The sequence below is a fragment of the Octodon degus genome, unplaced genomic scaffold (assembly GCF_000260255.1).
Source record: "Octodon degus isolate 3935 unplaced genomic scaffold, OctDeg1.0 scaffold00109, whole genome shotgun sequence".
Lineage (NCBI taxonomy): Eukaryota > Metazoa > Chordata > Mammalia > Rodentia > Octodontidae > Octodon > Octodon degus.
This window is the reverse complement of record NW_004524685.1, coordinates 585375-600687: the sequence shown is the minus strand read 5'-3', so window position 1 is coordinate 600687 and position 15313 is coordinate 585375. Positions and strand designations below refer to the sequence as shown.

General features: G+C 36.7%; 1 protein-coding gene across 1 annotated transcript in view; it reads left to right on the top strand.

Annotated features, from left to right (window-relative positions):
- The window catches only part of Pkn2 (protein kinase N2), a 128861-nt gene that overhangs the window by 78631 nt on the left and 34917 nt on the right, over positions 1–15313 (top strand). Inside the window, 2 exon segments of the mRNA XM_023724333.1 lie at positions 8740–8925; positions 9960–10069. Of these exon segments, the coding sequence (XP_023580101.1) occupies positions 8740–8925; positions 9960–10069 (296 nt within the window).

The following is a 15313-nucleotide window of genomic DNA, read 5'->3' as shown; positions in this document are numbered from 1 at the left end:
TAGGGCCAGGCCCCGTTTTATTTGATGAGAAATCATTCTCCTCCTTTAAATTTTTGTTTGTGGTTGCTTTTTTAGGTTTTTGAGCATTTTTAAGACAGTTGAGATAGTCTTTATCTCATAAGTTTCAAGGTCTTGACTTCAGGGACAGTTTAATTTCTAGCTTTTCTCAGAATGTACTCCTTTGTTTCTTTGTTTGCTTTCTCATACAAATACTCCTGTCCCTAGAACTCCTTGTCACTGCTATCTGTTGAACATAGTTGAGTTTTATAATTTTTTTTTGCAAAGACTATGTTCTGTTATCTTGTGTGGCCTCTGAAGCGTCTTGGTATCTTTTTCACTATCTTAGTGGTCAGGGTTGGGTTGACTTATTTTGTTTTGTTTTATTCAAGACAAGGTCTCACTCTGTGTGGTTTAGGCTAGCCTTGAACTCACTCTGTAGCCCAGACGGGCCTCAAACTCGTGATCTTCCTGTTATGGCCTCCTGATTGCTAGGATTCTAGTCCAGGTATTATTCTGACTATAGGCAGAAGCAAGTTAATTCCCTAGTCTTTGCAATGCAGGTGTGCTGGTCATAGTTTCAACTCTCACCCAGACAGTTTACAGCTTTGCCTTTTGTGGTGTGCAAGACAGCTAACCGAAGAGGAGATCCTAGGGCCTTGTCAGATCTCTTCTGTGCATGCCTCCCACTTGCACTTACCCTTATGGTTTCCCAGTAATAAGTAGAAGTGTTGCAAAGCCCTTAGTCACCGAAGCATTTTACTTGCCAGCTTTTTCTCCCAGGCTTTTTGGCGTCTGTTTGCCCTAAATGAGATCCTTTGCCCTAGGCTACAGTGGCTGACTTACAATAATTTTGACAGATGTCTTTTTCTCTGCTGCTTCTCTGCCCTCAGAGATTTTCTATTTGGGTGTAATAAGGAAAAGCCCTTGGTATTAGTCCTTTAAGGATCCCTCAGGTTAAAAAAAGAAGCCACCAATTTTTGAAAATGAAGCCTTTCTCTGGAATGGAGAGTCTATTCAGGAGTGCGTGCTACCATCTTTAAGAGTACCACAGAACTGCTGGGGGATGGGTCATCTGGTGAAGGTAAGTAAAGTCACAAAGCTCTTGGCATGTTCCTTGCTTTTTTAAATTACTGTTACTGTCATCATCGTCCTCATCATCACCATGATGCAGGCAGTACTGGGGATCCAATCCAGGGGCGCTCTCACACTGAGCTATCCCCTGACCCTCTATTTTTTGAGACAAGATCTCACTAAGTTGCCTGGGCTGGCAGCTCTCAAACTTGCAGTCCTCCTGGATTAGCCTTCCATGTACCTGGGATTACAGGCATGTACCACTGAGCCCAGCACTTTTTATTTCGATCCTAAGTATTTGTGGGTTAAACCTTCAGAGGTTTTTCGAGAATTCTGATGTTGATGCTCATATTCTTTGTTCTTGTTTTCTTTCCTTTTTGTATATTTCTTTGAAGATCCTGTCTTTGGACTTTTCTACTCTTCGATTTTCTCTGATATCACCTTCAAAGGTTGTTATGCCCCATACTAAAATGTGTACAGTATTTTTACACAGACTTCCCAAAATCCTATTCTTATCATTATTAACATGAACAAGGACTGTACCTTAAAAATAATGTCACTTATTCAATTAAGAAAATGTTCTTCAGTGTTGCCTATCATATTGTCATATTCTAGTTACTTTAAATGGTAATCAGTTTTACACTGTGACATCTTTTTACATTAAAATGTGAAGGGAAAATTAATAGTTAAACTCTGTTGTAGCCACTAATTAGCCTGAGTAAACCTGCAGTTCCCAAATTGAGTTTCTAAATCTGAGGCATCCTGGATTGCCAAGTGAAAATGAGGGGGTCACAATAGGATATTTTTAAGTGTTTGAGGGACATACAGCATTAACGAGTGTCCTGTGGTTACCATCCAGACTATATTCCCTCAGTGGTTAGTTTCAACATGAGGTGAAACTATATTTCTGTCAGATGTGTGTTCTCAAAAGCCATATTTTCCTTGGTTACTATGATTTTTTTTTAAATGCTGTGGTAAAAACATTGTAGTAAAAAATCAAAATGGCAGTCTTCGGGGCTAGGGAGATAGCTCAGTGGTCTCAGCATCTGTTGCATGCCTGGCAAGCAAAAGGACCAAGGTTCAATCCCTGGTACCACATGCAGTGCCAGCCCTAGAATCCTGGGTACACCCAGCTGGCCACCAAAATGGGGGATGGTGGCACATGCTTATAATCCCAGCACTGGGGAGGCTGAGACAGGAGGATCACTACAAGTCTGAGTTGTGTCGTGAGACCCTGCACCAAAAAGATAGTAACATTGCTTATTTAAAAATAAAAACTTTCGGGGCCAGGGAGATAGCTCAGCAGAATAAGTGCCTGCCTGGCAAGCATAGGGTCCTGAGTTCAATCCCCCGTACCACCAAAAATAAATAAATAAATAAAATAAAAACTTTCTTTTAAATAAGGTTTTTTGCCTCTCAAGTAACTAGCAATTTGTTAAGATGTCAATACACAGAGATGTTTACAATAAGCAGAACTCTTACATGTAATTTTTTTCTTGCGGTATAATGAAAAAATGATTTAAAATGTTTGAGCACTGTTAACTGAAAAAGATTGGAGACTTCTGAGTAAACCCTTCATATTATGAGTGGTTGTCCTTTTTGCTGTATCTATTAAAATTCCTACTATGGATCTGTCACAATTAAGTTTGTGCATAGTCCTCAGCCATCCTGTTTAAATCCATATGCCTTATCATTAATCTTATTGTATCTTTTAATCAAAACTGGTATGTATGCCAGGATTCATAGTACACACCTGTAATCCCATGACTCTAGGAGGCTGAGGCAGGAAGATTACAAGTTTGAGCCTAGTCTTGGCAATTTAGGGAGTCCATGTCTCAAAATACGAAAGGGCTGGGGATATAGCTCAGTGTGAAGACCTTGGATTCACTCTCTGGCACTACAAAAATTAATCAGTTTGATACCCCACATTAGCTATAAGTAGGGTAAGATTTTATGTTCCTATAGTGTCGTTTTTAGGATTTACCCTCTACTGAAAGGAGAGTTGGGTCCATTTAGTTTATTTGGGACAGGTTGACAAGAAGCCAAAGGAAGAGAGAAGAGGAAAAGGGAAAGAAGAGAGTAAGGCAGAGTAAGGCAGCCAACATGGAAAAGTCTAAAAGGTGAATAGTCAGTAACTATTTTGGATAATTAAAGATTAATCCCAGAGGGGATTTCCTGAAGAATTATATATAATATGTTAAATGTTGCCCTCTTTCAAAGATGGTGTGAAGTATTATTGAATACAGTTCTCATTGACTGAGAATTGTTCCCTGGGTCTTTAATTCCTTTTGACTTAAGGACTGTGCTTTTGCAGAATAGGCTGGGAGGCTGAGGTAGGAAGATCCCAAGCTTGAGCCCACCCTGGTAGCTACTTGATTAGATTTGTCTCAAAATAAAAACTAAGAAAAGAAATGTGTATTTAGCTAGCTCAGTATGAAGGCCTTGTATTCAGTCCCCAGTAATGCACACATTATTCAGTCAGTCTTTTTTTTTTTTTTTTCTTCTCACTCTTGAATATAGACCTGAAAACAAGGTTTCATTATTGGCCTGGATATAATTAGGCAGGGATTACCTTATTATTTATATTTTTTTAATATATGTTTGCAGTACATAGTGTTTACATACCTTGTGCCGAATTGGTACATGTGCCTAATACATCTTCATTTCTTTTTAGTCCCCTTTCCTTCCATTCCATCTTTTGATCCTCATCCCATTTTAAAAAGGGCTGTCTCTTTACTTTCCTATTACCTTTTAATTTCCTCTTTATAATTTGGATTTCTCATGTAAGAGAAACCTTGTAATATTTAAGCTTGTGTGTCTGACTCATTTCACTTCAGATTACAATCTTAAAGTGTATCTGTTTTTCTACAAATGACTCATCTTTATGGCAGAGTAATGCGCCATCATGTGTAAACACCACATTCTCTTTATCCATTCTTCTCATCTCCATTCATACAGGCTGCTTCCAAGAGTCAGCTATATGAATTGTGCTGCTATAGATGGATTTGTGTGTATCACTGTACTATGATGCCTTTAACTTTTTCAGAAAAATACCTAGGAAGAGATTAGCAGGGTCATTGGAATTTCAAGTTTTAGTATTTTGAGGAATGTCCGTATTGATTCCATGGTAGTTGTCCTTGTTTATATTCCCACTTATTACCTAACTTTTTACCATCTCTTGGTTTAGTGCTGAACACACCATTAGTACTCAGGAACTTCTGAGTGACTGATGAAAATATGCTGTCAAAGTTTTGGAAATTAAGCATTAAAACCATGTTTTAGAAACTCAGCTGATAACGGCTAGAATTTTGGTTTTCTATTGTAGCCTGTAGCTTCTTTTCAGTTTGTTCTTCTCTGTATTTACTTACTGAACTTTAGACAAAGTGATGTAAGTCACCGTTCTAAAAAGTATCTTAGAATTCTTAAGACATTTTCATTTCTAAATTTCTTTAGGCTCTGATGTGAAAGTGTGGAGTAACTAGAAGAGATAAAATAGCTATCTGGATAAAGAAATAGACTTGATCAAAGATAAGCGTTGATAAATAGAGTACTTTCTGCTTTGAATTTTTCACTGTGCGTTATAATTTGTGGTTTGTTTCATTTAATTGGTTTCTTTTGTGGTTATATGATTATAATGAAATTTTTAAATTTGTTGCTACTTTGATATAAGATATAATTGCATTTTTTGCTCTATATTGTGAGAAATATACTAGTTCTTATGAGATTTCTTTAGAATTAAATATTCTTGAATTGTACCAAGGTGTAAAACTGAATTAGTACAATAGCTATTAAAATAGTTTCTTCCAGACAGTTGAAATAAATAAAAAAGCATTTAGTTGTTCTAACGTAATTCATAGCTGCCACTCATGAGTGCAGACATTACTGCCCAGATTTGCTTGTTCTGAAGCTTTCATACTGTGGGCTGTGAAGGCAAAGCATGCAGTTTTAAGCTATTTCTAATGTTGTATGCAGTTGCAATTATGTCACCTCATAAAAGAAAGAAGCTTATAGATGTTTAATAAAGATTTTAACTCCCTCCAGACTTCTTTTTCGTAAATGGAAACAGGTGGTAAGCATTGTCTTGTTCTGATGTATTGAAATTACTAAAATATTTAATAAGCTACCAGGGTTTGAAGTAGTAGCCAGATGTTTTCAGTTTCCCCAGGATGACTTTTCCAGCTGAGCATTTACAGTGGAAATAAGAAACTTCGCCTGTTTACCGTCAACAAGAAAGCAAATAAAACACAAATATAACAAGTTGTTTCTTTTGAACTAAAGTGAAAATGATACCATTATATTTAATGTCTTACCACTTTACAGTAAGATTTCCACAGCCTGACAAAGACTGAAGTTGCACCCTCTCTCCCACCTTTAACAGCTTAATTGAGGCACAATTTGCATTCCATAGAAATCACCATTTTAAGTGTATGTACAGTTTTATTTTTTTATAAGTACTGTGTACTACTCTATATCATTGTGCCATTGTCACAGATACCTAGCTTTTAGGTCAGTTTTCTTGAAGTATAATTGACGAACAATAAATTACATATATTTAAAGTATATAGTCTTGCTTCCATTGTTTCCAACAAAAAATGTTATTATACTTGTCTTTGTTTCTCTATATAAGTGCGTTTTGAGGGGCTAGGAAAATAGCTCAGTGGCATTAGCACCTGCCTGGCAAGTGCAAGATCCTAAATTCAATCCCCAGAACAAAAAAAAAAATCTGAACGTAAGTGCTTTCTTGATGCTGCTTTTAGTATTTTCTGTTTCTCACTGATTTTGAAAATTAAATTATGATTGGCTTTACTTCTGTTTTTTGGACTTGATATTTATTGAATTATAGTTTCACCAAATGTGGAGAATTATTAGCCATATATGTTTGTCTTCTATTATCTGCTTTTCATTAGGAACTTTTACTTACACAGATAGTACATATGCATTAATCGTTTGTTTGTTTGAGACAAGGTCTCACTGTGTAATTCAAGCTGACCTTGAGCTCACTGTGTAGCCCAGGCTGGCCTGCAAGTGATCCTCCTGCCACATCCTCCTGAGTGCTAGAATTACAGGCATGCCCCATGCCCCACCATACCTGGCGCATATATAAATTCTTTTTGTGCTATTTTTAGAATTGCGCATTCAACTTGACTTTTTTTTTTCCCAACATTTAACCTACCACCATTCTGTTCATTGGATTTTTAGAAATCACAGACAAGTGGACCATGGTGGTAATCACAGCACTCAGCCTGAAGTTGGAGGAGTGCAAATTCAATCCTAGCCTAGGCACAATAGCAGCTGAGCAGGAAGGACCATGTCCCAAAATAAAAAATAAAAATAAGCAGGGGCTGGCTGGGGAGATAGCTTGGCAGTCTAAGCACCAGCCTGGCAAGCACAAGGCCTTGGGTTCAATCCCTGGTACTGTATGCCGTGCCAGCCCTGAAACCCAAGCACACCGTGCCAGCCACCAGAACCAGGTGTGATGGTACACGCCTATAATCCCAGCACTGGAGAGGTTGATATGGGAAGATCACTGTAAGTCAGAACTCTGTATCCAAACCCTGTATCTGATTGATTGATTGATTGATTGATTGATTATTTTTTTTGTGTGTGTGTATGTGTGGCCAGCTCAGCCCACCTGGGGGCAGGGCTAGCACGGCTTTTGGTGCTGAGAATCAAACTGTGGTCCCTGCACACTTGCCTAAGCAGTATGAGACCGCTGAGCTATCGCACTGACCCCAATAAATGATTTTTCTTTTTAATTTCAGAAATAATCAGGGGCTGTATCTCAGTGAAAAGGCCCTACATTTAATCTCCAGTACCACAGAAACAACAAAAATCTCAGACATTGCCTTTTTTATCTGAGGAAATTTGGTTTACCTTTTTTTTTTTCCTTCCATGTCTGTGTTGAACTTTTGAACAAATGAAATATTGCTATAATAGGTGTTTAAATATCCTTTTCTTTCTTTCTTTTTTTTTCTTTTTTTTTCTTTTTTGTTCCTCGAATGCCTTCAGGGCACTTTTTGGCCAGCCGGGAGAGTTGTGAGGTTTGAACTCCAGCAACCTGAGGCTGACAGCTTTGTGGAAGCAGCCACTTAAAGGACTGAGCTAGGGCCAGGCCCCCTAAATATCCTTTTCTGATAAATAAAATTAAAAGAGTTTAAGGGCCAGGGATATAGCTCATTGGCATAAGCGCCTGCCTGGCAAGTGTAAGGTCCTGAGTTCTATCCCTGGTACCTCAAATAAATATCTTTTTCTATAAATTTTAACATCTGTGTCAGGCCACTAAATTTGTATTAATTTGTAATGAAATAAAAATATCTATAACTATTCTTACTATTTTTATTCCTGTAAGTATGCTTAAGCTTTTTCTAAGACACAGTGCATGGATATAATTTGACCTTTTGAATATCGCCTGTAAGATTAGTTACATATAACAACAGCATCATTAGGCGTTGTTAGGCTGTCCCACTGGAGCAGTCCTCTTCAGAGCATTACCTTTAGAGCCCAGTCAGGTGAGATTTTCAGTTCTGGTTGGTAGGCATGCAGGCACCATTCCTGCGTTGTTCACTTAGTGTTCTTCCTAATCTTGTCAGGTGATTTTCTAGACTCAGGTACTTTCTTCACAAACAGATGCTGATTAATAGTCTGTTGAAGGTGTGGGAGGAATCTAAAGAGCCCAGCAGTTCTGTCTTTGGATAGTTCCTTATTTCATCCTATGAGCTCCATCTAGGAATTCTGTCCTAGCAATCACTGTCCTGCATTGCTTATCCTCCAGTGTCTTCAATGTTTTCAAAAATATATTTTGCCCGATATTTTTAGCTGTTTGAACTGGAAAGCTTTTTTACTATTACATGGTTGGAAATTAATCCCTTCAGTTTTTTTTCAATTATTAAAAGCTTTAAGGAAAATTACTTTATTTATATTTAATGGGCTAACTTTACTAGGAAATATTTCTCCTAAAATGTTATGTCATGTTCAGTATCTAAAATTTTAGTACTAGAATATGTTTAATAATATAAGTTTAGCCCAAATGATGGCAAACCATATGTCCTCATGGCCTACATCACAATTACTGATTTTAATTTAAACACCTCTAGTATTTATTTGCCTAAGAAAAGTAGTTATTTTATCCTTAATTACAATCCATAGTTGCTTGATCAACCTGCCACAATAGAAAGATAATATAGTAATTCAATATCTCAAAACAGAAACTATTTATGTAAAAAACCCTATGAAGTCCTTTTCTGTATTAATTACGTAATTATTAAGCACAGCTGTTGTTTACATTTCCTTGTTTCTAATTTCTGAATGTTATATTAGCAGGTGTATCACCTAGCTTTTGTTTACCCCATATACTGTATTCATATAATTCCATAATTCTTGCATTAGTTATAGAAATGAGCATTTAGGTATACAAGAAGTTCATATGGCATGCTTTCTGCCCTAGAGGCAGCATTGGGTCGTGCTGTTTCCTATAAAATTTCTTACAGTGTCTTAAGGAAAACTTTTCAGAGTAGAACAGGAAAGGTGATATTAGTTACCTCACAGGTCCTCTAGGAGAAAAGCTTTCTTATTTTTAGCAGGCTTTTCTCTTTTTTTGAAGATAATCAGAGACACAATTGTATATATTAAGACTTGCTATTCTTTTTTGGTATGTGTTTATGCCAACAGGTACTTTGGAAGTTCGTCTTATGGGCTGCCAAGATATCCTAGAGAACGTCCCTGGGCGGTCAAAGGCAACATCAGTTGCACTACCTGGCTGGAGTCCAAGTGAAACCAGATCGTCTTTCATGAGCAGAACGAGTAAAAGTAAAAGTGGAAGTAGTCGAAATCTTCTAAAAACCGATGACTTGTCCAGTTCAGTAACCACACTTTTTAAGATCCTGTTAACAAATTAAGGGGGACTTACCAAGGGGACAAAAAAGAATGAAAAATGTCCACTGGGGACAAAAACCTTTGAAATTATAATTTCTGTAATTTAATTTGAAAATATTTAATTCTTTAATGATAGAAAACAAAAAGACAACAGATTTTACATTACTGATATTATTTCAAATTATCTTGAAAGAATTAGATACTGAGCATTATCCTTTATGCCAAACAAAAGATACGCCAACCGAGACTCACATTTTGATTCTTGTAATGGTTTAGTCACGCTTCCTAACTAGCATTGAAATTCTCATAATTGAGTAATGGGCCAAAAGTATGCTGGAATAGTAGCCCAGTAGTCCACTCTGATAGGGTCCAGAAAGAGTAAAATGCACACAGTTTAAGAGGCATCCCGTGATACTCTGAACTACAATTCGGAGAGAAGGGCAGGTGACAACGTCAACATAGCATAGAGTGGAAAGGTGAACTTTTTTGTGCTTTCCTATATTTAGAAAGAGACTTTGGGGAAAACATGAAGAGTTGTGAGGCAGCAAGTTCAATGAATGAGAAATGTAGACAGAGGAAAGCTAAAGGATTGACGCTGATGCACAAAAACTTGTATATGATATGACAACTACTGTTAGTCCTTTTAATCATATTTTATATATGAAATAGTTACTATTTGTGTTTTTATCAGGATTATTTGGGAGGGTCGTGTGGATATGGAGAATAGATATATATCCATGCCAGATTGAAAAGTTTCAATGTCATTATGAAAGAATTTGTTTCAAAGAGTCTTCAGACTTGTTACTGGGCATAGTTGTGCACACCTGTAATCACAGCCCTTGGGAGGCTGGGTCAGGAGGACTGTTGCAAGTTCAAGGACAGCCTGAGCTACAAAATGAGTCCAAGACCAGCTTGAACTGTATAGTGAGACCCTGTCTTAAGGAGACAAAAAGGAAACTTCTGTTGTTAATAGTGTTCATTTTATTTTTAAGCAAGTTTATAAATTTTAATTGCAGATGATGTCTGTGCTGTTTTGAAGCTAGATAATACTGTCGTTGGTCAAACTAGCTGGAAACCTATTTCCAATCAGTCATGGGACCAGAAGTTTACACTGGAACTAGACAGGGTAAGATGAGAAATTTTTAACTTAAATTTTCATTAGATTTACAAGACTTACAGTTTATCTTTAATATAATTTGTATTTTTTAGAAGTCTTAAGTTTTATTCTTAAGAAAAATAAAAGAATAATTTAGGAATTATTGACATTTTTATTTCATGAATTATAGATAAATCTACCTTAAGATACAGGTGAATATCAGATGGGTGTAGTAGCTTCCATTTGCAGTAATTTGAAAATTATAGTTTATATTAACTAGAAAATCCAGCAGCCAAATGAAATTTAATACTGAAATATATTTATTTTAATAGCAGACAACCTAAGCACTAAAGTGATTCTTCTCACCCACCATTTGTCCTTTATCAAAACTGCATTTAAATGTTTTTACACTCAGAGCCTTACATTGTGTCTCTGTGTCTCTCATGATCAAGGTACAAGACATATATGTACCAGTTTCTCAGAATGAATGTAATTATTATGTATCACAAACATGTACTAGTAATAAAAAATTTAAGTGCATGATATAAATACCTAGAATTCAGTCTGTAGAAAACCCCTAAAATTTAACTAAATGCACAGTACATTCAAATCTCCAGTGATGTTGATTGATCAATCTGTTGATCCATCAATACAGGGGAATCAGACCTAGAGAGCACTGAGCCATGTCCCTAGCTCTTTTTATTGTGGTTTTGTTTTGGGGGTTTGTTGTTTGTTTTTTGTTTTGTTTTGTTGTCCTTTTGAGACAAGGTCTCCCTATACAGCTCAGACTGGCCTTGAGCTCAATTTGTAGTCCAGGCTGGTCTTGAACTCTCAAGGATCCTCCTGCCTCAGTCTTTCAAGTGCTGGAATTACAGGTGTGTCCCACCACACCCAGCTTTCTATTACTGTGTTTTAAAACAGGGTCTTGCTAAATTGCCCAACGCTGGCCTCAAACTTTTGGCCTTCCTTCACTTTCCGTGTAGCTAAAATTACAGTAATATGCTTCCAAGCCCAGTGATAACTATTTTAGATTCAGATTTATCTACTAAGTGTAGTAGGAAAATACTAAAACTGAACCACGGTTTTGTCTAAAAATTAAGAATACACTTAAGATTTTTTACTGCTGAGTATTCAGATGGATGGTGTATATACCATTTACATTAGTGAAAGGTTTATAATGCTTAATAGTCATGTAAGCTGTGAAAATTTTGTGGCGGTTATAGCTATATCTTTCATAAATACTTCTCTAACATTTCCATCTTCAAAGTAAACTTTCTAGTTCAGACCTTGTCATTTTTTTTGTTACCAAAATTGTGTCTGCCACTTAAATGTTTTGTGTATTTATCATGCTTAGCCTTTTGTGTGTTTCAGCTTCCTTATCTTTAATACTGTCTACCTTGAAGAGCCTTGTGATGATTAAAACATGTAAAATCTGTAGTAGTGGTAGGAACTTAATGTTGCCTGGTTTTGCTGAGGTAACCTGCTGACTAGCTTCCATATAGCTGCATATCAGATTTATCTTTAAAGAACACCACTTTCATTGTGGCACTTGTTCTCAGGTGTAGTATCATTCATTAAACTGCCCATTTATTTAATTAACAATATATATATTGATTTCTGCTGTATTCCAAGTATTTATAGGTGGTAGATTAACAGTGACCAACATAACGTCTTTCAGATACCCTCAAAAAACTTAAACTTTGTTTGATTTAAAGTTAAAGGCTTTTTTAAAAACCATTACATCAAGACTGTCTATAAAAATCTTCTGCAGTTTCCAGGCATATCTTTATTTTGATAATTTTAGTTTAAAAGATACCAAAGACTTTTTTGCATTTCTTGACAGTAGGGAGAGGAGAGGATACATAGCAGAAAAATTGACCTTGGGAGCTGTGTGAAGGATGAATTTGAGGAAGAAGAAGCTACTCCCATACTACAGCTGGATAGTGATGGAAATTTAAAATCTGGCAGATTACTAGGGAAAAAAAGTTGTGAGAAGTACAAGAAAAATCAGAATAACTTAATAACTAATTGGATTGGAGCCTAAAGGAAGGCAGTTTTACATAAGAGGCAAAGAATTGCCGCATAAGTTAGAAAAGATCTATCTTGGGAGGAAATGGACTCTCCGTAACCAGATTTTTAGCAGCTAAGGCGTGGAACTTGAGGTTGGGGCTTGGAAGTAGGTTTGAAGTTCTTCTGATAAGAGCTCATAGATGGACACTATCCAAATCTGAGATTAATCTGTTCATTCTTTTGCATGGAGCATCTTACACTGTGTATGCCGTGCAGGTTATGAGGTTTAAGACTTACAGAGGCAGTATGTACTGAGCTATAATGGAGCTCTCAGGCCTAATAATAGCTGGCTTTGTGTTCTGTGTCAAGCATTTGTCTATGTACTAATGATGATTGATCAAAATAGTCCAAGTCCCTGTATTTATAGAGATTGAAATTAAATAGTAAATAGGTTTTTAATAAAAGGACAAGGTTTGGGGCATAGCTCGGAGGCATGTGCTTGCTGAGCACATGGGAATGCTGACTTTGATCCACAGCGCTGCAAAACACATGTGTAAACAAATGAATTCATAGGTCTTACTAGAATTGTAAGATAATTCTAGATATGATCTAGAAGTCTTTTAGAAAAGTAAAAATGATGCTTTAGGGAGCTTCGGTGTTCTGCAGAATTGTCTCAGGTGGAAACATGAAACCGTCTTTTTTTTTGTTCGCTTATTTTAAAATTCTGTGAAAGATGTCATTTGGCTTTTACCACTTAAAAAAAAAAGCCCATCTTACAAATTAAGGAGCTTCACATTGAGCTATGTTCTACATTTTATACATTCTTTTTTATTATTTTTGTTTTTGTTGTGGTTGTTTTGTTTTGTTTTGTCTCTTTGAGACAAGGGTTTTACTACTTCAGGCTAGCCTGGGACTTGCAGCAATCCTCCTACCTCAGCCTCCCAAGTGCTAGGATTATAGGCATGCGCCACCATGCCCAGCTCTTTTACATTTAAACATCTAAAAATTTTTATTTTTTTAAATATTTTTATACTTTTTGAAACAGTGTCTCACTAAGTCATCAGGGTGCTCAGGTCAGATTCAAACTTAAGTCCTCCTACCTCAGCCTCCCAAATGCTGGGATTATAGGTATGCACCACTATACCCAGCTATATTGTGTTATTACAAACACAATAGCTGTACAATTTCTGAGTTTCCCTGAATTACCTCAGCCTTGTTGCTATTAAAAGGCTTAATCGGGATCCCATGAGAGATTTAAAGATCCTGGTGTTTTAGCATGTAGTGGAACTGTAGTGCTTAACTTTTTTTTCCTTTTCTGCTTCCAAATTATACTATTAAATGACAGATCATATCTTCCTCTGAAACTGTGAGTCCTTTGAGACTGTATATATTCATATTCAGTCTCTCATTCTTGGCCACTAGGCCACTCCAGGATTCATTAAGGATAACTTTCATTCTTCACACCCACATTTGACATCTATACACATTTAAAACTACATCCCATTTATATCATTATTTTGAATTTCTTTGAACTCAGTTCCTCTGTACCTTTCTTCTCATATTTTAGTACTGAATTCTGCTACACCTCTTAAATCTGTTTTTCCCGTTTATTTATAATTATACATGTTTATGGGACATAGTGTATTAATTCAGCATATGTATTCAGGGTATAATGATCAAATCAAGGTGATCAGTATTTTGTTTTAATATTTTCCATTTCCTCAGTTTTTCCTCAGTTCTAAAGATACTATGCTGTTGGCGCTTTTAAAACTTCATTCACTTCTCTATTTTAAGTTATCTATTCCTTTATCTTTTTACCAGTAGAAGGTAATAGGAAGTATACCAACTCATATTGCTTTACCTGTTTTATAGGTTAGATTCAGACAATTATGCCTCATATTCCTCCTATCTTCTGCTAAATTTTCTGTATCTTTCTCTTGATTTTAAAGAAAAAAGTGTCTTTCCTCTTAGATGTGATTTAAATTGTCTTCATTTCCATTTTCTCTGGTCTCCTGAATCCTTTGTCTAGTAGTTACCCTTGCTGTTGCCTGTATTGTTTAATCTTTTTTCCTCTTACCTCTGATTCTTACCAAATATGTTCACATTCCTGCCATTTAAAACCTTTCTTATAGTCCTGCTAGCCCCGCCCCTGGGGCTCACTTGAGACAGTGATTGAGACTGGGCATGGGGCGCACGCCTGTAGTCCCAGCACTTATGAGGCTGCAAACAGGAGGATCTCTGTGAGTCCCATCAGTATAGTGAGATTCTGTAGAGCCTGTACTAAAAAAATGAAGTAAAAAAAACCTTTCTTACTGTGTATTCCTAGCTCTATTAGACCTTTTACAAACATCATTGTTGGAAAAGTAATTCATGCTTATACACTACACTGAAACTTCTACTGACTTAAGTTTCCAAACGACACATATGTGTTGTATCTCATTTGATCCTCACTGTAATCTTATGAGATATGCACAGTTACTCTGGCTATTTTAGGGATTACTAATGTCCCAAAAGTTTATGTAACTTTTCCCTTGCCACACAGCTGGACAGTGGTAGAGCTGGTATTAACTCAAGCAGGGGCACCAAAGCCAACTCTGCCTAAAGCAAAAGCCTGTTTGCCCTTCTTTGTAATTAGCTAACTTGTGTCTGTTTCTAGGCCATCCTTAATCTTGTAATAAGAATAATGAAAACTAACATATTAAGGTTATTTAGGTGGTGGGCTCTTATACCACTTAATTCTCACATCCCTATGTGGCTGATACCATTATTAGCCACATTTTATAGGTAAACAAACTGAGTCCCAAAAGGGTTAAGGTAATTTTCCCAATATTCCAAAATCATAGGGGGCTGGAAAGATAGCTCAGTAAAATAAGTGCTTGCCTGGCAAGCGCAAGGGCTTGAGTTCAATCCCCAGTTCCGCAAAAAATAAATGAATGAATAACCCAAAATCAGTTAAATGATGTAGACCTAACATTTGTATTATATCTATAAAAATTAGATAGGGGGCCAGGGAGATGGCTCAGTAGGGGGTCCCAGAGATAGCTCAGTAGAATATACGCTTGCCTGGCAAGTGCAAGGGCCTGAGTTCAATCCCCAGTTCCGCCAACAAAAAAAAAAATCAGATAATCTGATCCTAGTATCCTTGTTTTCTTTTTTTTAACATTTATTTATTTATTTAGTGTGTGTGTGTGTGTGTGTGTGTGTGTGTGTGTGTGGCCAGCTCAGCCCACCAGGGGGCGCGGCTGGCTGGCATGTGGTGCTGGG